The sequence below is a fragment of the Scophthalmus maximus genome, chromosome 22 (genome assembly GCF_022379125.1).
Source record: "Scophthalmus maximus strain ysfricsl-2021 chromosome 22, ASM2237912v1, whole genome shotgun sequence".
In the NCBI taxonomy this organism is placed as follows: Eukaryota; Metazoa; Chordata; class Actinopteri; order Pleuronectiformes; family Scophthalmidae; genus Scophthalmus; species Scophthalmus maximus.
The window spans coordinates 9,790,845-9,811,124 of NC_061536.1; the positions used below are offsets into that span (position 1 = coordinate 9,790,845).

A 20,280-nucleotide genomic window follows, 5' to 3' on the forward strand; every position below is an offset into this window, starting at 1 on the left:
GTTTTCTTACAGCCTGTACTTCACAGGGACACCGGAATTGCAATAAAATATGATAACGAAACAGTAATCACCTCCTATTTAGAGGCGATCTGTTGAGACATGTTTGAGTAGGCCACAATATAACTTCTGTTGCTGATCATAAAAAACGCTCTTATCACTCATATCGCTCCGTCGCTGCTCCATTTTGTGAAATACAAGTTGTGCAAAACATGTTCCTGCCTTGTTCGCTGGAGAACAAAACATTTTGAGCCACTCTGTACAGTAAACACATGTGGACAACCTGTTTTTCCAACGCTGCGGGGTTATGAAATCCCAGACGCGGCGTGCAGGAGCCGGTGTGAGGCGTCCCGCCGAGCAACGCCGCACTAAGTGTCACGTGCAGGACATGTTACTCAAAGACGAAGGCCGCCTGACTCCGACCGAATGGACACTGGCTGCGTGGCATTCAATCGGGATGTAGATGTCCAGAGCTAACGGGCTGACATGACGCCGGGGGAGGTGAGCTTGATTGAGAGTATCCGCGGCGTCATGAAGCTGGGACACCGTGTCATGTGATCAGGGTATTAGAGGAGGATCTGACATCCTTAAATAACCTGGATTTAAGCCCTCCCATGGTGCCACTGGGAGAGGAGAAGAGACAGGACAAAAGCTGGTTAGGTTGTGAAAGAGGGCGTAGATGTGGTGAGGGGTGGACGTACAGGGGCACGCAGGGGGAACAAGGGGGGGGGGGGGGGTAGGAGATGGAGAAGCTGAGTCACAGAGAGGGAACATCCAGTGCAGATGCACTGGGTGCACTCAAGTGTCCGGGTGTCCATCTGTGCTGCTGCCTCGCGTTGACTGTCATCATGTGAGACATCTAAGTTTGACTCACAGATCATGTTGTGCACGCGAGCTAAGGTTCCTTTATTTGACATTTCTGTGGCGTTTCCTAAAGACATCTCGACTCGAGATTTGAATATTCACTTACTTAGAGCTGCATTTACTGATTTATTTGGCCACTTGGGGGCAGCGCAGCAAGCTGTAAAGGCAACATTGATACATAATAATCATCTCTTAAGGTTAATATGGCGAATATGTTGGCAAACAGTGGATTCTTTATGTATTTAACAGATGCCAAGGAACATTATCATTATGTTTTTGGCCACCTGGTGAATTTAAGTCCGATTAGCTCTGGTTTGCTCAGTAGATCGTAGCTAACTTCATCTGTCTGCACTTGGGTTCCAGGTAAGTAAACAGTGGGTTTTCCCAAAAAATAAGGTTTTATGTCTCCAGGATTTGTAGACGCAATGCCTATTTCATAATGAAAACAATGAGAGAGTTGAGCTCTATGAATCCTCAACCCCAGCAGTCTCTCCGACAAGCAGCCGTCTACAGCTCAGAGATCAGCTGACGGGAGGATACAGCACATGCACACATTCGCACAAAGGCATTATTCACATGCCAGCTCAGCGTGTGCTAATGCCGCTTACATAACGATCGCTTAATTCATTCTCTATAAGGAAACGAACCCTCCGACAACCTTGTGACACACTGCATGTGTCATGTGCAGGAGGATATAAACACACTCAAACATCTGGAATGGAGGTGGTCTATACGTGACCTCAACGTGACTCTGAGAAAAGGCTCTCATCCTCACACTTCGTCGCCTTCAGACAAATCAGCGAGCGCTGGCGACGTTCGCGGCAGCTCACACGGAGCTGCCTGCTCGCCAAAAAGGCCTTCGGCTAGATTAGGGCTCTCGCTCGGTGATGGAATGGTTTTCTCTGATCGGGCCAATCCTCTGATTGTCTGACACGAGTTTGGTTCAGTTGTCTAAACTTCATGGTGATTGATTAAGATTCAAAAGACCTCTCTCGCTTTTACACATTACATCTACAGGTGGTCGCTTTTTAGATGTTTGCGGAGACACATAGTCAGGCGTTGAGAAATACCAGCTTGTAAACCTACACCGCACAAAATTTTGTTCGTCACAATCGTTGGCCTGTCCGAGGTTTCACCAGTCAGGAGAGGTTGGTTTCTAAAAATTAGAAAAACAAATCCATAACTATGGAGAACATGACCCCACTGCCCTCAGTGAGGGCTTCTTCCCTGTCCTATTGTGTAGTCATATCTGACATGAATGTAAAACGCATTTTATTGAAAAGCATTTTGGTCGCTGCATGAGCTATTATAAGATTTCTGCCCCGAGGGGCCGAAATATGATTATCTGACTGTTCAAGTGTGCTCAATCACTTCAAGCTTTGCCTGATTTGAACCGTTTCTATTGTTATTGGTATTGTACAGACATGCTCACGCAGCAAAACAGACAGCATTAATCCCGGGACATTGTCGAAATAGGATTATTCATAGACATCAAATTATGCTACGTCTACAGTATATTGTTTGATTGGAGACAGTGGATAAGAGATTATTCCTTTTTGTTTTTCCAAACATATTTATAGCTTCAACAGAGTCTGGTTTGGGTTGTATACAACTTCCAGTAAGACTCTCAGTCTTCCAGCCATGCAGAAAACAGAGGCACAGCCAAAACAGCTCAAGCTTTTTGTCAAAACACAGATTCAGATTGTCACTTTGGGCTCCTCCAGCCGTGCCCCGACCACGTCAGCTGGGCGAGCGGTCAGCATCACTTCAGACAAACAATGCTGAAATTCAGCCCCGGACATCTGCTGATGGTGGAGGGACACAACAGAGAGGTCCGCTGTGTGTATGGTTTGTATTGTTGTACGGTAATGCAGTCTGAGTCATCGACCACGAGCGTCCCTCCTTGTAGAACGCTCCAGAGCCGCCAACACCCACGAGCAGCGGCCGTCCACTGGGCTATGAAAGACGTCCTACATAAAAATGTTCCGTGGCGGCGAGGCTCAAACGCGCTTTTCAAATTATTCATTTGTTTATAGAAATTTGTTACAGATTTATGTTTCCCCATTCAACAATGCTTTATACTGTGACCATTCAGGAAAACTGTTGCTGAGAACAAAACAAAAACTTCATATTCAAAAATATTTGAAAAATGCAGCTACTCCGTCCTAACAATACAAAATATTGTATATATGTCTTTATTAGTAACCATCTTTACTTAGGGTAGTGCCTGTTTTACCTCTATTTGTCAGTGTCCTTATTTTCCTCCAGCCCTTCTCGTAAACACTTACAGTAAGTGACACTGTTATATGCTGTAATTTCTGATTTTGGTTTGTACATCGTTTACATATTCTTTACAGATCAGACTATTGCTAAGACAATGTTTTATTAATAAACATTTATTAGTGCAAAGAGAGTAGTATTTAGTATTATCCTAGTAATTAGCATCTATAGGATATTAAATGTTTGTACTTGAATCAAATCTACAGTTATGAGCAATTTGGAAATAGATTTTGGTCTCTCGCCACTTTTTATTGTCTTATCATTAATCACGTATAATTTCATATTTATCCAATTGTCCATTCGTTTATAAAATAAAGAGGCGAATTCTTAGTGAAATTTCTTATTACCTATGTAGCCCAGTACAACGAATTCCCTTTATAGTGAGTAGGGGGTAGTGAATGAGTGGATGATTTCGGACACAGCCCACTTTTTAGGAGGAGACACGAAATTCAGGTCAATCATCCGGCAGCCATCTTTGATACGTGACTGCCCCCTGCTGGGTGACGCAGTACATACGCACAAGTACGTCACATCCGGGTATTTAACTTGGCGCTTAAACACACATCCGGGTACTTGGCGCTCCAGTCAGACACGCCGGGGGAAGGAAGTGAGCGGATCGAACGCAGAGGTATGTCGGTGGTAATAATCTGTCTCCATCCAACTTGAATTAAAACGCGCAGTAGTTTCTAGCTCTGTGATTTGTTTCATTGATTAAATGTTGTAGTAAAATGGCGGGTTTTGTTGAGGAAAAGTCGCTTTAAACGGCTGAAGTCGGTGAAGCGTGGCCGCTGCACTTTCTACCGGCTGTGTCGCAAAACATGGTGGATTGTTTTAACACTTGCAATTTCTTATTGTCTTAATTTCTACAGACGCGAGATGTGCACCACGTCCATCTTAAACATGAACAGGTATGACTGTTTTATTACTTTTTTCTTATGGTGATAAATTCCCAGCTCATGAGGGAGTGAAGGACACGTGGTTGGGGGGAAAAAAGTTCTGCACGTGGGCTTTTTTTGGAGGAAAACATGGCCACGTGCCACCAACACTCACTTTACAAACCTGAGAGTTCATGTGTCTCCTCTTGTGAGGCGTGCAGACCTCTTCCAGCGAGGCCGAGCCTGCGGTGGCTCTGTCCTTTCCTGTTGTGTCTGCTAGAGAGACGTGGGGCGGTTTGAGGCCCTGCTGTGTTTCTCCATGGCGGGGTTATAGGTAAACCTCCGACAAACTCAACCAAGGGAAAACCCAGAAGGCACTTGGGCAGTCACAAAGTATAAATACCGCAATATCCAGACCTGGATTTTTTTTTTTAATACTGATGTGTATTGGTTGTTTTGTATGTTGACAGATGTCTCTTTGATTAAGGGGATTTGATTTGATCAAGGGGGAGGCATTTTTCATCTGTTCAGCATTAGATTATCCATAATTAGTAACCTTTTTGCCCAGTAGTTAATTAGCAGCAAGATGTCACCATGTTGTTCTTGGACAGATGTGATTTTAATTTTTACTTGTGCTGCGCATTAGATATAGTGCCCAGACCTACATAGGCCACCAAACTCCCATGACTTCATATAATAGAAGCCTTTTATTGTCATTGCACATGAAAAACTGTACAACGGAATTTGAATTTTTTTTCCCACTGGTTCATAATTACATAATTATAATATAATTATATAAATAGAACTTTATAAATCCAATAAAAAAATATCTCTGTTGAATGTCACATAATGCGAAAATAAAGACCTTTAGTGACATTTTTATCAATTATTAAAAAAAATGCCAGTACTTAGTAAGTTGTTGTCATGAACAGGACTGCTGAAATGAAGCCACGTCCTGCTCCACTCGGACCTCCTGGCTGACGTCTGGTACCGATGGTGGAGTTTGACAGAACACAGAACATCCAGGTTTGTGGGTTGTTGTTTTGTCATACTTGCAAATATCTTTGTTGAGAAGTGAACGTGTGGGTCTTGTGCAGACCTCTTCCAGCGAGGCCGAGCCTGCGGTGGCTCTGTCCTTTCCTGTTGTGTCTGCTAGAGAGACGTGGGGCGGTTTGAGGCCCTGCTGTGTTTCTCCATGGCGGGGTTATAGGTAAACCTCCGACAAACTCAATTAGCTTCACCTCCAGGGAAAACTCAAGTGTGCTGTGAAAGGAAGGGGGCAGGGATTTCAATTGTGCCCAGTCCTTTGTAACCCTTCGGAATCGCATCCCTTCATGGCACATCATTCAAGAAATTGACCTTTAGTTAATTTTTATGAAAATGTTGTAAAGTACACATCAAAATATGTTGTTGTCTTCAACAGGACTGCTGAAATGAAGCCACGTCCTGCTGTACTCAGACCTCCTGACTGACTGACATCTGGTACTGATGCAGGAGTTTGACCAAACACCAAAGAGCCAGGTTTGTGTTGTTTTCATAAAATATGGGATGTCCTGAGAAAACTTCTTGCCAGTTCAAAGTAGTCACTTGGCGTGTTATTTGTAAAAGATCCTCTACTTTGCCATGACCCTGTCATTCTCTGTGCTGGTTAAAACATTTCACACTAAAACTGACAGGAGGCATTAGTTGCAGCCCTGGTGCAGTAACAACAGCCTCTCTCGTACTCCGAGGTTTCGCCTTTTTACACACGTACTTGTTAAAGAGTAACAGGTAGATGTTGTGCAGACCTCTTCCAGCGAGGCCGAGCCTGCGGTGGCTCTGTCCTTTCCTGTTGTGTCTGCTAGAGAGACGTGGGGCGGTTTGAGGCCCTGCTGTGTTTCTCCACGGCAGGGTTATAGGTAAACCTCCGACAAACCAGTCAAGGTTTCTAGTTGTGTAAATTATCAATGGATCATTAAATATAATTTGACTTCCACTAGACTTTAACGACGAGAAGGGTGGCGCACTTTTTGAATTGGTAGTAACTGTGATCTTTTCCTTTCTGTACAGGAGGTAGAAGCGCACAGAAGCATCCAGACCCAAAGCTGGAGGCTGCGGCTGGTCGGCCTGCGGAAGTCACATGTACCTGATTTCACATGTTATGATTGTTGCATTGATGTGTATCTGTGATCCGGCTGCAGAGGCGAAAACCTGCGGCTTGTGGAGCCAACGTGGCTGAATTAGACCTAAACTTTTACTGACCTCTGCTGGCAAATGGTATGAGGTGGAGCAACGTCTTGCGCAAACATTTCTCACAAGGCATTTATTGTATGCTAAAGACAATATGAAATACTGAAATAAACTTTGAGCTCATTTAATACAGTTGTGACTTGTTTCTTCTTCCAGCTGCTTTTTAAGACACCACTTTCACAGTAACTAAAGGATTGACATAAAACAAGACATAAATTGACCGTACAGGACACGACGTCCCGTTTAGGTAACAAGCTGGGGGTGTTTTTTTATCTTTTCCTCTTTCTTTTTTTTTTTTAAGCCTGTAGTAAGAGTATATTTACCTCCATGTTTATAGAGTCATTGTCCTGCTGAGCTCCACCTTGATGTCATCCTGTAGTTTGAAATGGTGATTTATTAGTGGTGGAGCAGCAGCAGCAACAAATGGTTCAATACTGGTCAGGATCCACGTGGGGGCGACATTGCACCACGTGTAAAGGTCAGTATCTCCTGACTGAACTTGGAGGGGAAAGACGAGTATATATCAGGGCAGGTTATTTTTAAAATGTATAATGATTTTAATTTTCCTTCATTAGTCATTGTGTGTATGTGTTAAACGTACAGGTCTCAATTTATGTAATGCAGGGGAAATTAAAACAGGATATCCTCAGAATGTGACCCAATAAGGGACCAGTACCTCCAGGTTAACGCATACATCATTCATTCTGTGTCCAGGGATTGAAGGGTAAGATCACACACTTGATCTGTAACCAATGAACTTTTAACCGAGTCAATCACTTCAAACTGAAACCTCGATATAATCTGTGAAATCAATACACCTCTCCCACCAGGTGAGAATAAGGCAGAAAAATCAGATGATAAAACCTCTTGGGATTTTATTCAGGCAGCACTTTGCATTAAACGTCTTCTGCCCTTAAAATAAGTTATGTTATATATATATATGAAATGTCTAAGGGGTTTCCACTGTTACAGTTCAGAAGTTTGGCCGCCTCAAACTGTTACCAATATTATCATCATGACGTCTCCACTGAGGTTAAATATGAACATCTTATTGATTCAGATTTGATATTGTTTTGTTTTATCGGAAATGAACGGTGAAGCCGGAGCGGATCTGACGTCATACTTTCGGTTTCGTCACCTCTTCGAGCACAAGCCAGTCGAATAGAGCAGCAAGTCCGAGTAAGTAAAAGCAAAAGAGCCAGAGACACTTTTGGATCCAGTCACTCGCATTTGTTTGTTCCGAATGTGTTCGACTGTGATGAAACGTTGTCGGGTCTTCATTCAATCTTTGTTGTTCTTGTTGTTGTTGAGTTTAATGGATATTTTCCATCACTTTATGTTTCTTCTACCTTTATCGGTGCGTTCACGTGTCGTCGGAGTCTTCAGAATCTACACACATTCAGAACTGCATCCATCAACCGCGAGGCCGATTTACCCGATGCGTCACTTTCACTTTCCATTTAAAGTCCCGAGCTTAAAAAAGACTCACAGCCTGGAAATGATTACATATGCGTAAAATGGATTGTGTCTGTTAAAAAGCTTTGTGTGTCACGTGTTGGTGTTGGGGGGGGGGGGGGGGGGGTCACCAGCTGCGTGCCAGGACAAGTGATCAACTTCAGACATATTCCCTCACACCAAAGGTGAGGAAGAGGAGGTGATGAAGGTGTTATCCCTGTCATCATGTTAGTGGAGCTGCAGGGCCAGTCACACAGCACGGCGTCAGGCGGTGGTCATCAATGTGGACGGACAGGTTTTTAAAACCCGGATCGGTTTTCCTGTAAAGTTTCAAGCTGCAAAGGGGATTAGATACATATTTAAAAAGAGAATTAACCTTAAGAAGTCTGACGGTAGCTGCAGTGCAGGACCATAAAGTAGTCTGATTATATAGATAGATAGATAGATAGATAGATGGCCTTTTTGAGCCATGCAGAGCAGCTCTATCACGTAATTAAAATATGAAAATATGGAGTGACTCTTTCTGTTTTGTGAATTTAGGACATGTTCTTTAAATGAAATGTGGCTTGGCTCCTCAGTTAACGTCCGCCAGTCACCGGATCAGTCTCTCAACCGGCCAATGAAGTGAATCGTCGTGTCTCTCTCCACAGAAGCGTTTAGCAGTGAAAGCAGCAGACTGTCCCGAGGTGAACGAATCACTTCCGATACATTCACAGTTATTACGTTCATGGAGATTAATCCTCTACTCATAACCAGTTGTTCCCCTTTGAGTGTCATAATGTCCCTCACTTCTTTTCCCCAGATGGACTTCCCAGTGGAGGCGACGGTACATCTGCACGTTTTCCGAGATGAGACAAAGGTGCGAGAGCTCCTCAGGTCCCACGACTTCGTCGTGACGGATCTGGACCGACAGCGGGTTTGTGTCAAGGGCTCGTTTTTGAAGCTCAAAGCTGCGAAGGCGCGATTGGAGGAACTCCTAAACTCACAGAACCAGGCGGAGGCGGCGGCACAATCCTCATCCTCTCCAGTTTCCTCGGGAGCCATTTCCAGATACCGCACCGACAACAGCCCAGTGTCGGGTGGGGACAGAGGCAGGGCAGGATCCAGGGACAAGCCCCCGCAAGCGTCCCCGTCCTCACCCGGCACCTCTGCATCCTGGTCGAACACTTCCTATGGTCATTCAACCTCCTCAAAGTACAGAGCACCTCTTTCTCCAGGGGCGGATCAGAGCGCTTCCTTCAGGCGTAGACAGGAGTCATTTGTCGTTGATGCAGATGTGTTCAGGTACGCACGGCGGCTCAGGAAAAAAGACATTGACACGATCCTGGAGAACCACAATGTTAAAATAGAAGCGCGCGAATTTGCCGACAGCTGTACGGTCACCTTACTGGGAAAGAGTGCAAGGACAGCCGCCGGTAAGCTGCAGAGCCTCCTGGACGATCTCAGCAAATCACTACGCACCCAGGAGGTTCCTCTGAAGGACATGGACCGCGAAGGCCGGGCTCTTTTAAAGAGACCTCAGAGGGACAGCGCTTACAATTCGGTGCTCGTGTGCGAGATGAACGACAGACTTCGACTCATCGGGTCGTCCGGCCAGACGTACGAGCTGAAGCAGAAGCTGCTCGGCGCGCCGGCCGGGCAGTCGCGGCGGGCGGCGGGGACCTTCGAGAAGGGCCCCGGGAGGAGGAGCAGCTCCCTGCCGCCAGCCAGCCGACGGAACCCCGGAAGAGAAGGAGGTGCCGCCGCTAATCCATCTCCGGTTGCAGGTTACTCTCCGTCAAAGTACCAGGACGACAGACAGGAAGGGGCCAAGCCCGAGCGGGAAGCCGGAGCCGGTGCCGCTCGAAGTGGAGCTCGAAGGAGACCAAAGGCCTCAAAAGGAGAAGAAAGGCCCGGTGGCTTCGTTCGAGAGACGGAGAACAAAAGCAAACCTCCTGGCTTCAAGGGGCTACTCGTTTGTACAAAGGACATAAAACAAATGTTCAAAGATTTGAGGAAATGAAAAAACGAGCAGATGTCTTAGCTCACGAAAGTAAGCAGCACTTGACACAAGAAAAAGTGCACTTCACTGCATTTCTTAACCAGATGCTCTTCACAAGAATCTCTCAGAAAGGTTTGATCAAGCGATATGCTCAGTCAGTTTTCAACGTAGCCAAAACGAATGCAGTCTAAATCTTCCCTGTACTCCATTATACAGAGATTCTGTTTCTCTTATTTACTCTGACCCCACTGATGTAAGGGGAGTGAATGAAGACAACCGTCACACCACAGTACTGGTTGGGCAGCAGGTTGCACTGCTGAATCATTCTGCATCTGTACACTGGATATAAAATGTCAATTATGTAAATGGGTAACCAGAGGGTGGGTGTGGCGGTTAATTACCACTGAAGCACTGTGAAGGCGTTTTGTGTGCCAATTAAATGTGATGATAAGATGTTTGCCTGTCTGTCATAATTACATCGTACGTCTGGGGCCGTTGTCAGTGTCCAGTCCCAACATCTAGGTGGAGACAGAAACAGGCGGAGAGAGAGAGGAGGCGTGACAGTCGAGAGAGGAAGTGATGAGGGCTGATGAGGATCTGACGGCAAAGTGTGGCTACAAGACCAACAAAGTGGACGTTTGGTTAGATTATGCAGAAAATAACTATAGACGAGACAGGATCCGGCTGTCGGGAAACACCGCAGTGGGTAAGGCCTCTGACGAGAACGCCGGATTTTCATAACTTTTCCTTCCATAGGTGATTAGATGACACACACCAAATGTGAAGTTGCTCATGTGATATCTGTATGAGGAAGTAAGAAACGTGTCAAATGACAATAGATATACTTTGATTAATATTTGCCCGACTTCCTGATGGCTATAGGGCATGGCCCCAAGAGGCCTTTTTGAAGGTCTGGACATGATACATCTGCCACCCAAATTTCGTACATGTCGGATAAACGGAATGTCGGGGCCTCACTTCGGGGGGGTTACTATAGATTGCCAAAGATTCATTTTACACAAATTACATCACATTTCTGGCAAGTAAGGCTGTGAAAAATGGGCAACACGCCAAAATAATTTAGCAAAACAAGAGGGTCTTTGCACGTTGATGCTCGGGGCCTAATAATGAACTTGTAGAATAACGTTGTGCGATTAGAGTGAGGTTACAGTTCCTCTAAGGTAAATACAGTAACTCAGATAACCTAACCTAAAGTCTTCACTATTATGAATTAGATTAAGCGGATTAAAGAACTTTGGGCCCTTCCAGGACTGAGACAGGGATAGGTGGAGCTACACATAAATAGTGTTTCCCTTCGTATGAAGATTTACCTTTCAGAACCAGCATAAGAAAATGTGTGCAGTTGTCAAATAAAAACAAAAATCCAATCAAAACATTCCGCTGTGCTGCAAATGTGATGTCACCCCCGGTCATGCGATGATCAAAGAATCAATGGCACACGCACACACACACACACACACACACACACACACACTCACACTCCTGTGATCTCATCACACACAACAGGGAGTGAATCCTCTCGGAATCCCATTGGAATTATAGGAGACACAAGAGGCGGGACACTGTGTTACTTTCACATTTGAAAAACACAAAATCGGACTGAGACCACTGCCCGAAAAGACGAGCACGATTACTGAGGTATATACTGTCGACTGATGCGTATTGTCACGTCTCCGGGGATTCCAAAGATGGCGGGCAACAACTTAACATCTCAAGTATTTTCTTGTTGTTGCATGTTAAATTTAACATCAAACGATGACTATTATACTGTCTATATATATACAGTATATATATATATATGTATATATATTGGTTTAAAAAACAACTGATCACTACAATCAAACAAATAATCACTACATCTACCTCGCATCTTTCGCTTTTGGACTGTTATGTTTACATTACCTGGCATAATGCTCGCTTAATCAGACACAAGCACTGATTAAGCGAGCAATGGAGTTATGATAAAGACCTTTAAAATGTGTTGTTATGAGTATTGAGGACTAGCTGACCACTAGGTAATAGCTGGTTACTGCTAACCTACTTAAAATGTTGGTAGAATGCAATAGTTAGTTGGCACTCCTTGCGTCCCTACAGTGAAAGTGCAAAAAAATCTCCATGTATGGCGTAAAACAAAAAGATGTGTGAACGGTGAAAATTGTGGGAAGGAGAGCCACTGTCTTCAGTAGGTGGCGCCACAAACCATGGCTCGATATTGACATGTAGATGTGTTGGGGGCGCCACTGTTATCATCCGGCTATCCCAGCTGACATTGGGGCGAGAGCCAGGCTTTGCTAACGTATCACGGGGTCAACATACAGAGGAAAAGTTTATGAGTCCTCAATTAACCCTAACCCCAATGTGCTTGTCTTTGGACTGTTAGAGAAAGGTGGAGAACCCGGAGAGAACATGCAAACTCAACACAGAGAACCCCAGGACGTGAGGTAAGGCAACGTCCTAACCACTGCAATACCATGCAGCCCGTAGGCACATAAACAGATACCAAATAACACTTGATTAACTCGCAAAATACCATATGAGTTCAATAACATCCAGCTTCATTGTATTGGTGCGGCACCAGAAATCTCACTTTGGCAGACAAACACAAAATTAGTCAGAAAATGTCCTTTTGTTTTCACGTTTTCATACAGTAGTCGTTCAGTCTCTTTTCATGGATCAGACAATACAGGCGTGGATTTTGCTTGTCATGGAATTCCCCCCCCCCCAACACCATCTGAGTCATGAACTGAGTCGTCTCACTCTTTCCTGGAAAGATAAACTCTCTCTGCTGAAACAGCTGAAACATGCTGACAGCTGAAGGACAAGAGGTCAAGCCTGGTGTTTCTTGCCCTTGTTTTATTGACATATGTATATGACATATATGGACGCAGAGAATATGTTTTGTATCATCTGGAGCTGAAACTCTATGGGTTCATTCAGTATCTATCGTTCCGTCTAGATCTGGAAGCATTTATGCAACTTGCAAATTGCGAATAATAACTAATTGCTAGTAATTGCAGAACCAGACAACAAGAGCGATGCTATGTTCTATGTCGTATTGTGAAGGATGTCAATCTGAAGCAGGCTCCGTGGCTGGTTAAAGACATGGACTACCTCAATAACACTTGAAGGGAATAAGGTCAAGCTTCAGGACTCAGCTGTCTGTGCCTCAGTCAGACACACAGACACACACACACCTACACTTGTCTTGCAGTACATGACAAACACACAGGGCTGCCGCCGAGCCCCTCGACTCCAGCATCCCGTTCCAGGCAGCCTGGCGGTGCTTGGAGCTGGGAACCTCTGGTTCAGAGAAAACCCCTGAGGGACACGTTGCACTGCCAATGGCCAAGTTCGGAGAGGAAATGCCACGATCCTTCCCAGGAGATAAAGGCCATTTTATAACCCCAAATTTGCAGGGTTAACTGCTCTCGTCTGGCAGTTTGTCAAGATGTGGGTTCCTTTGCGTCTGGGAAGAAAAAAATTTGACAAAACAAAAAAAAGAAAGAAAAGAATGCACACAGACAAGTGAAGGCTGGAAAAAGCAAAAGAGTTCAGGCCTTGTAGTGCGAGCAGGGCTCCGTTTGGTGACAGTTTAGAAACGTGGAGGCTTTGTGGCAGGAAGAGAGAGAGAGAGAGAGAGGGGGGAAGAAGAAGAGGATGCAGAAGTGATGTTCACTTTTAAAGATAGACTCCTGCTTTTTATATGAGTGGCAGGATGACGTGCTGTAGCTTGCAGACCACAGCTCTGTGTGACTTGACTAAGCACAGCCTCGAATCCACCAGAGCACACGCCCACAGCGCACAGCGCACACACACACACACACACACACACTCACACACACTCACACTTACTGTCTACACTACCGGGGCCCCAGAAGCCGACCGTACTTCTCTTTCTTCTTCCTTGAGCTGCTTTCTGTTCCTCTGAGTCTTGTCTGTCTTTTGGGTTTATTTTATTTGGTGTGTGTGTGTGTGTGTGTGTTCAGCGGACTACAGACCGATATGGCGGAGCTGGAGGGCCTGGAGTTCGGGAAGTCAGACTTCGTGCTCCTGGACGAGGTGACGATGGAGCAGTTCATGGAGAATCTGAAGTTGAGGTGAGGCCCCGGGGATAGTGTTGGAGTTGGAGAGGAGGAAGGGAGGAGGAGGAGGAGGAGGAGGGTGGAAGCAGCTGGCTGTCAGAGATGTCAGAGGACCTCGTGTGAACCTGACCTAGAGAGAAAAATGGAAGGAAAGTTGTCTGCTGCCTCTTCAAGCTGAAGTGATTGCCAAGATTATTATTTCAACACAACTTATCAAGATAACGTTTCCAACCTCAAAGGTTAATCGAAATTAATTCGTTCGATTTTTTTTTAAATCAAGTGTTGGTGATGGGGACAAAAAGATTCCACGGAAAAACAGGAGACACTTCTACTTCAATTTTCCCGCTCACCCTCGGGGCTCAGATATAAACTTGTGGTTCATTTGGTGGTCAGCGCTACGCGCCGGCTGTCATGGAGAACCAGTGAAGCACACGGCACAATACCAAATACGACAGCTAATCTCGCCAAAACCAAAAGTTGACATGTTGATACAACTTTTAGTTTTGTCTTGTGACATTTTCTGCTCTTTTCGTCCGTCTGTCCGTCTTGACCAGTCTCACTTCCTCAGTGTTTCGCGGGGGGGGGGCATCGCATCCTCGGTTCAAACTGTGAGAAATCACTCGCTCGCATCAGCAAAGGCAGACGCGATGTCGAACAGCGTCAACTGATCTCTAGATTTGGAGACAAATAAGTCAACGCTCTCCCAGCTGACGTGTGCACAGCAGAGAGAGCCCTCGATTCACATTTCTCTCGCGTGTGTAGTTACTCTGCCACCGTGGGTTCGCGAATGATGTGTGTCGCGAGACTGTTCCCACACGGTGCTGAATATAAAACCTGTGTTTTTCCTGCTTACGTGTGTCACGTCAACATGGTTGGTTTGAAAATGTTTCCCTTTACTTGCTCAGCAGGATTTCCACGATGTCGGTTTTAGACTTTAAGCCGTGAGAACGCGTCACATGTCGCTCAGCCGCTCGCGCTTGTTGGCGTTTCACTCGGCAGCTCTCGCTTAACCCGTGGGACACGACATCGGTACTCCTCAGTGTTCAACAAAACCCCCAAAAGGTTACACGAGGCGGCGCCGCCCTTTGAACCACAAGTTTCATTTCCTGCTTTCAGTGAACACACTCACACTTGTGTCACTTCCTGTCAGCTACATACATCTATGACATGCGTGCATGGTCTTTTATGGAGCTCTTAACTTGAGGGTTGTTTCATGGGCGGAGTGAAACGTGTCATGGGAAAATGTTAAATGTTGAACGGGACACCCCAACTACTGTATATGTACGCACGGAGCACAATTACAGTAAATGCGTGTAGACCAACAACATGCCTTCACACACAGTTGTAATCCTTGAATTGTCTTTTGCGTGCACAGGTTCGAGAAGGGTCGCATCTACACCTACATCGGCGAAGTGGTCGTCTCCGTGAACCCTTACAGACAAATGGACATTTACGGGAACGACACCATCGCCGCGTACCGCGGCCGGGAGCTGTACGAAAACCCTCCTCACCTGTACGCCGTGTCGGATGCGGCCTACAAGGCCATGAAGAGGAGGGCCAAGGATACCTGCATCGTCATATCAGGTCCGACCCTTTTCACAACCGAGTCTCAATTCCCCCTGTCAGTGGAATGAACACAATCACAATCGTTTAAAGCAAAGCCGGCAAACCAGACAGACATATTAACGAGAACAGACGCTACTCGCTCAGTTGATGGGTCAAAAGATGTGACGAGACATTGTGCCATATTGTTGAAGTGCAGCCGTGATGGTCTGTCTACCGGTGTTGTTGAATTGTTCTGTGTCTTGTGCTTCAGGGGAAAGTGGCGCAGGGAAAACGGAGGCCAGTAAATACATAATGCAGTATATAGCGGCCATCACAAACCCAAGCCAGAGGGCGGAGGTCGAGAGGTGAGAGACGCTCTGATCTTACCGATCATGGTCAAGGTTGTTCACGACTGATATGTCTAAAGACAGGATTCATTGAGGCCGCACCACAAACTGAAATGTGGCTCCCGATGGGGTTTTATTCCCAAGTCCTGAGAATTTGACGTTGCCGTGAATCATCTCACCCTCTTCTTTTTTCATTTTCACCTCCCTCGTGGCTGTTCGTCACGTGTCTCCACCAACGGCGGCCGCGGCGTGATGAATCAGCGTGAAGAACGTGCTGCTCAAGTCCAACTGTGTGCTGGAGGCCTTCGGGAACGCCAAGACGAATCGCAACGACAACTCCAGCCGCTTCGGCAAGTACATGGACATCAACTTCAACTTCAACGGCGATCCCACCGGAGGCCACATCAACAACTACCTGCTGGAGAAGGTGAGGGGAGGTGGGCGGGATGATAGAGGGGCTTCATCCTGCAGACCGGAGGCCTTCACGGGTCCAATAAACGGGAAAACAAAGTATGCACTTTTCCAAATGAGCCGGCCTCCACCGAAAAGCTCCTTTTTTTTTCCAATTGAAATCTTTTCTCCTTAACACGAGAGCTTCGCGAGGTGATGACAAAGCGGTGTGAGGGAACGTCCGCGAATAGACGTGTCTGCGAAGTCTGCGCGCCGTTGCTGCGTGTTAATGAATGGCTCACCTGGGGGTGCTCGATGCCGCTGCAGTTGTTCTCTCGCGCTGAAGGGCCGTCTGGCGCCCGGAGCCGGTGTGAACGGTGGTGCCAGGATTTCATTCTCCGAGCGCAGAAATAACCCACGCTGTTTCTCTGGCAGCAGTGTGGAGTCGTGCTGGTGCGCTGAAGGAAAAACACAGCAACTGAAATGCTGAACAGCATCGGGATCATCTCGTTTGATCGGTTGTTGTTATTGATACGGAAAACTTAGGTGCTCGAGCCTCGTCTGCGCTCCGTTTGGTTTTTTGATATTACGAGTGGAGCTTTTGTGGAGATGGGAAACATTTTCAGTTTCAATATGTCATTTTTAATTTTTGCACCAATGTTCATTTAGAGAAGTTTCACACATCAGTTGACAAGTTGCATTTTGAGTCCAGTGCTGCTTTCCCTTTTATTTAAAACTTACTTTGACCTATTTGGAGTTCTGTTGTTTGTCTTGCATTGCGATAAAACACCTCAAAATAGCTAACAGTAATACAAATTAGTTTTTTGTTTTTTTAAGATCCTAATTACTTCCCGCCAAGGAGGTTATGTTCTTACCTGTGTCCGTTTGCTGGTTTCGCATAAACTACTGAACCCAATTCAGCCTGACTTGGTGGAGGCCTGGGCCCAGGAAGAACGCATAGCATTCAGTATTTTTACTTTAACTATGTTTTATGACAAAGAAATCATTTAGGTTCCTCACCACACCGCTTGCCTCTTTGAAAATGTTATATATCCACTATAAGAACTAGACAATCATGTGTAGGATTGTTGATCGGCAGTTACACCCGGAACGCAGTTGTCCGATCTTCATCCAATCGTCCAGCAGTGCGAGTGGATGTGTGGATGTTTGATTTACTACCTTTAATCTGTTGTTCCTGTTTAAGTCCAGGGTGGTCCAGCAGCAAGAGGGGGAGAGGAACTTCCACTCGTTCTACCAGGTAAAGTCTGATCTGTGCTGCTGCTACAAAAAAACGAACCCCCTTTTGCGTCACATGCCGCTGATAAGCTGTTAGTGCACAACAACATAATTATGTCGGTCCCTACCTGGTGTTTTGTTGTGTTTGTACAGTTACTGCGCGGAGGCTCTGATGACATGCTGCGGTCATTTCACCTCCAGAGTGATCCTGCTGTTTATGCGTACACCAAAGAGGGAGCTGCAACAGCCGTGAGTCTGTTTGGATGATGAAAGTTGATTTCAAAATGAGAACGTTGAGTGTTAAAGCCTTCCCTTATACGAAAATCCATCTTTCTTTAGACCTCCAACAACGATCGCTCGAGCCACAGAGCTGTGATGAGTGCACTGGAAGTGATCGGCTTCTCAAAAGAGGAGATTAACTCAGTCTGTCAGATCCTCGCCTCCATTCTTCTGCTGGTAAGCTGAAAGCGTGGCATGTTGAATATAAGAAATGCTTGCAGAAAAGGATTAAGATTATATAAAAGTGTGCGCGTAGATATTTTTGGCTTCGGCGACTGGAGCTGCGATTCGTGAGGTCGAGAAGCATCGAGGAGTGACGGGGTCTGTTTCTCTCAGGGCAACGTGCAGTTTGAGAGCGACAGTGAGAGTGTTCAGATCCGGGGACTCGAGGCCGTGGGCCACATCGCCGAGCTGACTGCCACAGACCCGGAGGGCCTGGGCAAGAGCCTGCTGTTCCGCACCGTGGCCACCGGGGGCGGCGATGTCATCGAGAAGGGTCACACGGAGCAGCAGGCCTGCTTCGGACGGGACGCGTTTGCCAAGGTTCTGACCGCTCATTCTGCTCTTTCATTTTGACAAGGAGAATAATCAGGATGAGATTCATGGTTAATACAGATAAATCATTTTAGAAAGCTGCCCTGGGATGAAGAAATGATGTTAACATCATCACTGTAACATGTTTCCACATGTCTAATTTTCCACACTAGTCACATTATTCTAATCTCCGACTCTCTTTTTCCTCGCTGCAGGCTCTCTATGACAGACTTTTTGGCTGGATTGTCGGCCGCATCAACAGCGTCATCGAAGTGAAAGACTACAACCCAGTGCTCCATGGGAAGAACACGGTGATCGGAGTGCTGGATATCTACGGCTTTGAGATCTTTGAGAACAACAGGTCGGCGTCATTGTCTTGTTCCTGCATCTGTTTACACAGACACGAGTTCGTCATTGCTGACGGAGTTACTTGAGCGTTTTGTTTCCCCAGTTTTGAACAGTTCTGCATCAACTACTGCAACGAGAAGCTGCAGCAGCTTTTCATCGAGGTGATCCTCCGGCAGGAACAAGGAGAATATCAAAGAGAGGGCATCACCTGGCGACATGTGAGGAACCCAACACAAACACTGACACATGCACACGATTTCTTACAGGTCCACGGGTCTCTCTTTTGCTCTTGGACAAATTTAACAAGAGCACTCAGAGAGCACACAGTCCTCCGCCTAGATGCTGTTTCGCCCAATGTATTCGCGAAGATATGAGTCAAAATGTCAAGTCTTGCCATATCTCGCAGTGGTGACGAATCTTCGAACGGTTTGCGCCACGCTGCGATTGCACAGGCACACACTTGGAACAAAGCCGGACTCACAGTACATGCACGCACATGCCAGAAAGACACACACACACACACACACACACACACACACACACACAAAAAAAACCCCACAAAGTAACACAAGTACCCTTTTGATCCGTGAACATCCGAACATCTGTTTTTCTGATCACGCAGATCGACTACTTCAACAACCAGATCATTGTTGATCTCGTGGAGCAGCCGCACAAGGGCATCATCTCCATCCTGGACGAGGCCTGCCTCACCGTCGGGAAAATCACCGACACGGTCTGCCTGGACAGCATGAACACCAAACTCGCCCAGCACCCGCACTACACCTCCCGCAAGGTGAGAGCAGATCGCCACGCATGAACACCAAACTGGCCCGGCGCGCGAGCCGTCGGGCGCCACCTCTCCCCCTCTTATGACTCTGTCGTTCCCAGTGAATCAGAATTGCGTGCTGTACCACACATTGTATTGAGAATAATAATCAACGCTGTAACGCGCAGACTCGCTCTTATTCTCCTTCATGTAGCTTGATGGTTGGAAACCCATCTTGCTTTGCTCCGTCTGACATGAACGCATATCTTCTATTGAGCTTGTTCCGGCTCCCCACCTGTGTTATATTTCCGCTAATATTTACACTTTATTACCAGAATGAGTTTGTAACGACTGGCCCACCAGCTGGCCAGTGAGGATAGATCGGATAAATTAACCGGTTTAAAAACTCTCCCTGCTTTTATTAAGGTGCTTTACAAAAGCAGAACAACTTTAACCGCTCTGCACACAACTGAGAAACATCGATGCTTAAGTAAAAAAAAGAAAAAGGGATCTCCCAGACTTGACTTAGTAGGAAGTGGTGATTTGTTGTAGACACATCCTCCTCGGACTTACAGTAACTGTGTGAAACGAAAACCAAAAATGAAGAAATGTTATTTTCAGACAAGACTAGAGCTGTTAACATGTATTCTTCCTCAGATATGCCAAAGTGACATCTCAAATTATTATAATTTTTTTTTGCTTCTTTAACTGGAGGCACATTGGATTGTAAACATAGGAAAGCAAAACCAGGGGCAGTACATTGTGAAAAACTATCACTGAATAAATAAGTCAGTAAGTAAAGTACCCAATACCTGTTGGTACAACATTGGCTATATACCACAAAAATATACAGGAAATAATCTTATTTTAGTGCAGATATATAAAATGCTACAATCAAATACATATCTGTTGCATATCTCTCAAAAAGGTGTATGTTTTGGTTTGATATTAACTGAAAATATGAAAGTAAGAACCAACTCACTCTTTTTACAGTGTGACGCTACTCGAACACGGGTGCAGTTTTCTGTGTTTGTCAGTAGAGGGCAGAGTT

The 20,280-nt window shown here is 45.8% G+C and overlaps 2 protein-coding genes, 1 long non-coding RNA gene and 3 other non-coding genes across 14 annotated transcripts in view; 5 read left to right on the forward strand and 1 right to left on the reverse strand.

The window, feature by feature from the left end:
• The first annotated feature begins 4,231 nt into the window (after nucleotides 1–4,231).
• On the forward strand, nucleotides 4,232–4,367 carry LOC118292549. Its single transcript, XR_004786929.1, has one exon. It is a non-coding gene; the product is annotated as a small nucleolar RNA SNORA9 (small nucleolar RNA).
• A 740-nt stretch (nucleotides 4,368–5,107) lies between these two features.
• LOC118292548 lies at nucleotides 5,108–5,243 on the forward strand. Its single transcript, XR_004786928.1, has one exon. It is a non-coding gene; the product is annotated as a small nucleolar RNA SNORA9 (small nucleolar RNA).
• Nucleotides 5,244–5,795: 552 nt separating this feature from the next.
• On the forward strand, nucleotides 5,796–5,931 carry LOC118292547. Its single transcript, XR_004786927.1, has one exon. It is a non-coding gene; the product is annotated as a small nucleolar RNA SNORA9 (small nucleolar RNA).
• An 883-nt stretch (nucleotides 5,932–6,814) lies between these two features.
• On the forward strand, nucleotides 6,815–10,134 carry si:dkey-154b15.1. 5 transcript variants are annotated; one of them, XM_035620867.2, is made up of 3 exons: nucleotides 6,815–7,424; nucleotides 8,351–8,386; nucleotides 8,503–10,134. In XM_035620867.2, the coding sequence occupies exon 3, from the start codon at nucleotides 8,503–8,505 to the stop codon at nucleotides 9,700–9,702; it is 1,200 nt and encodes a 399-aa protein (XP_035476760.2). In that variant the 5' UTR covers nucleotides 6,815–7,424; nucleotides 8,351–8,386; the 3' UTR covers nucleotides 9,703–10,134. The 5 variants fall into 5 exon arrangements, with proteins under 5 accessions (XP_035476760.2, XP_035476761.2, XP_047185975.1 ...); XM_047330019.1 differs by having other exon boundaries at nucleotides 6,817–7,424; nucleotides 8,241–8,386; XM_035620866.2 differs by having other exon boundaries at nucleotides 6,817–7,424; nucleotides 8,279–8,386.
• LOC118292160 lies at nucleotides 7,893–11,096 on the reverse strand. Of its 2 annotated transcripts, none has more exons than XR_004786841.2 (3): nucleotides 11,013–11,096; nucleotides 10,159–10,295; nucleotides 7,893–8,035 (listed from the first exon to the last, which is right to left on the reverse strand). It is a non-coding gene; the product is annotated as an uncharacterized LOC118292160 (long non-coding RNA). The 2 variants fall into 2 exon arrangements; XR_004786842.2 differs by having other exon boundaries at nucleotides 10,159–10,482.
• The window catches only part of myo1g (myosin IG), a 38,616-nt gene continuing 28,570 nt past the window's right edge, over nucleotides 10,235–20,280 (forward strand). For 2 of the 4 annotated variants that reach the window (XR_007030315.1, XM_035620853.2), the window contains exons 1-13: nucleotides 10,235–10,387; nucleotides 12,083–12,143; nucleotides 13,689–13,799; nucleotides 15,160–15,368; nucleotides 15,601–15,694; nucleotides 15,938–16,103; nucleotides 17,271–17,324; nucleotides 17,456–17,551; nucleotides 17,642–17,758; nucleotides 17,918–18,124; nucleotides 18,331–18,476; nucleotides 18,567–18,681; nucleotides 19,086–19,256. Coding sequence is in view for 3 of the 4 variants with exons in the window: in XM_035620853.2 (XP_035476746.2) it covers nucleotides 10,261–10,387; nucleotides 12,083–12,143; nucleotides 13,689–13,799; nucleotides 15,160–15,368; nucleotides 15,601–15,694; nucleotides 15,938–16,103; nucleotides 17,271–17,324; nucleotides 17,456–17,551; nucleotides 17,642–17,758; nucleotides 17,918–18,124; nucleotides 18,331–18,476; nucleotides 18,567–18,681; nucleotides 19,086–19,256 (1,674 nt within the window). In the remaining variant the exon portion in view is untranslated. Of the gene's footprint in view, nucleotides 10,388–11,202; nucleotides 11,341–12,082; nucleotides 12,144–13,567; nucleotides 13,587–13,688; nucleotides 13,800–15,159; nucleotides 15,369–15,600; nucleotides 15,695–15,937; nucleotides 16,104–17,270; nucleotides 17,325–17,455; nucleotides 17,552–17,641; nucleotides 17,759–17,917; nucleotides 18,125–18,330; nucleotides 18,477–18,566; nucleotides 18,682–19,085; nucleotides 19,257–20,280 lie in introns of those variants that run through there. The other 2 variants (XM_047330017.1, XM_047330018.1) reach the window with 2 other exon arrangements.

Bases quoted from the DNA above. Each gene is read 5' to 3' on its own strand.
- si:dkey-154b15.1 (XM_035620867.2), top strand. From the start codon at position 8,503: ATGGACTTCCCAGTGGAGGCGACGGTACATCTGCACGTTTTCCGAGAT.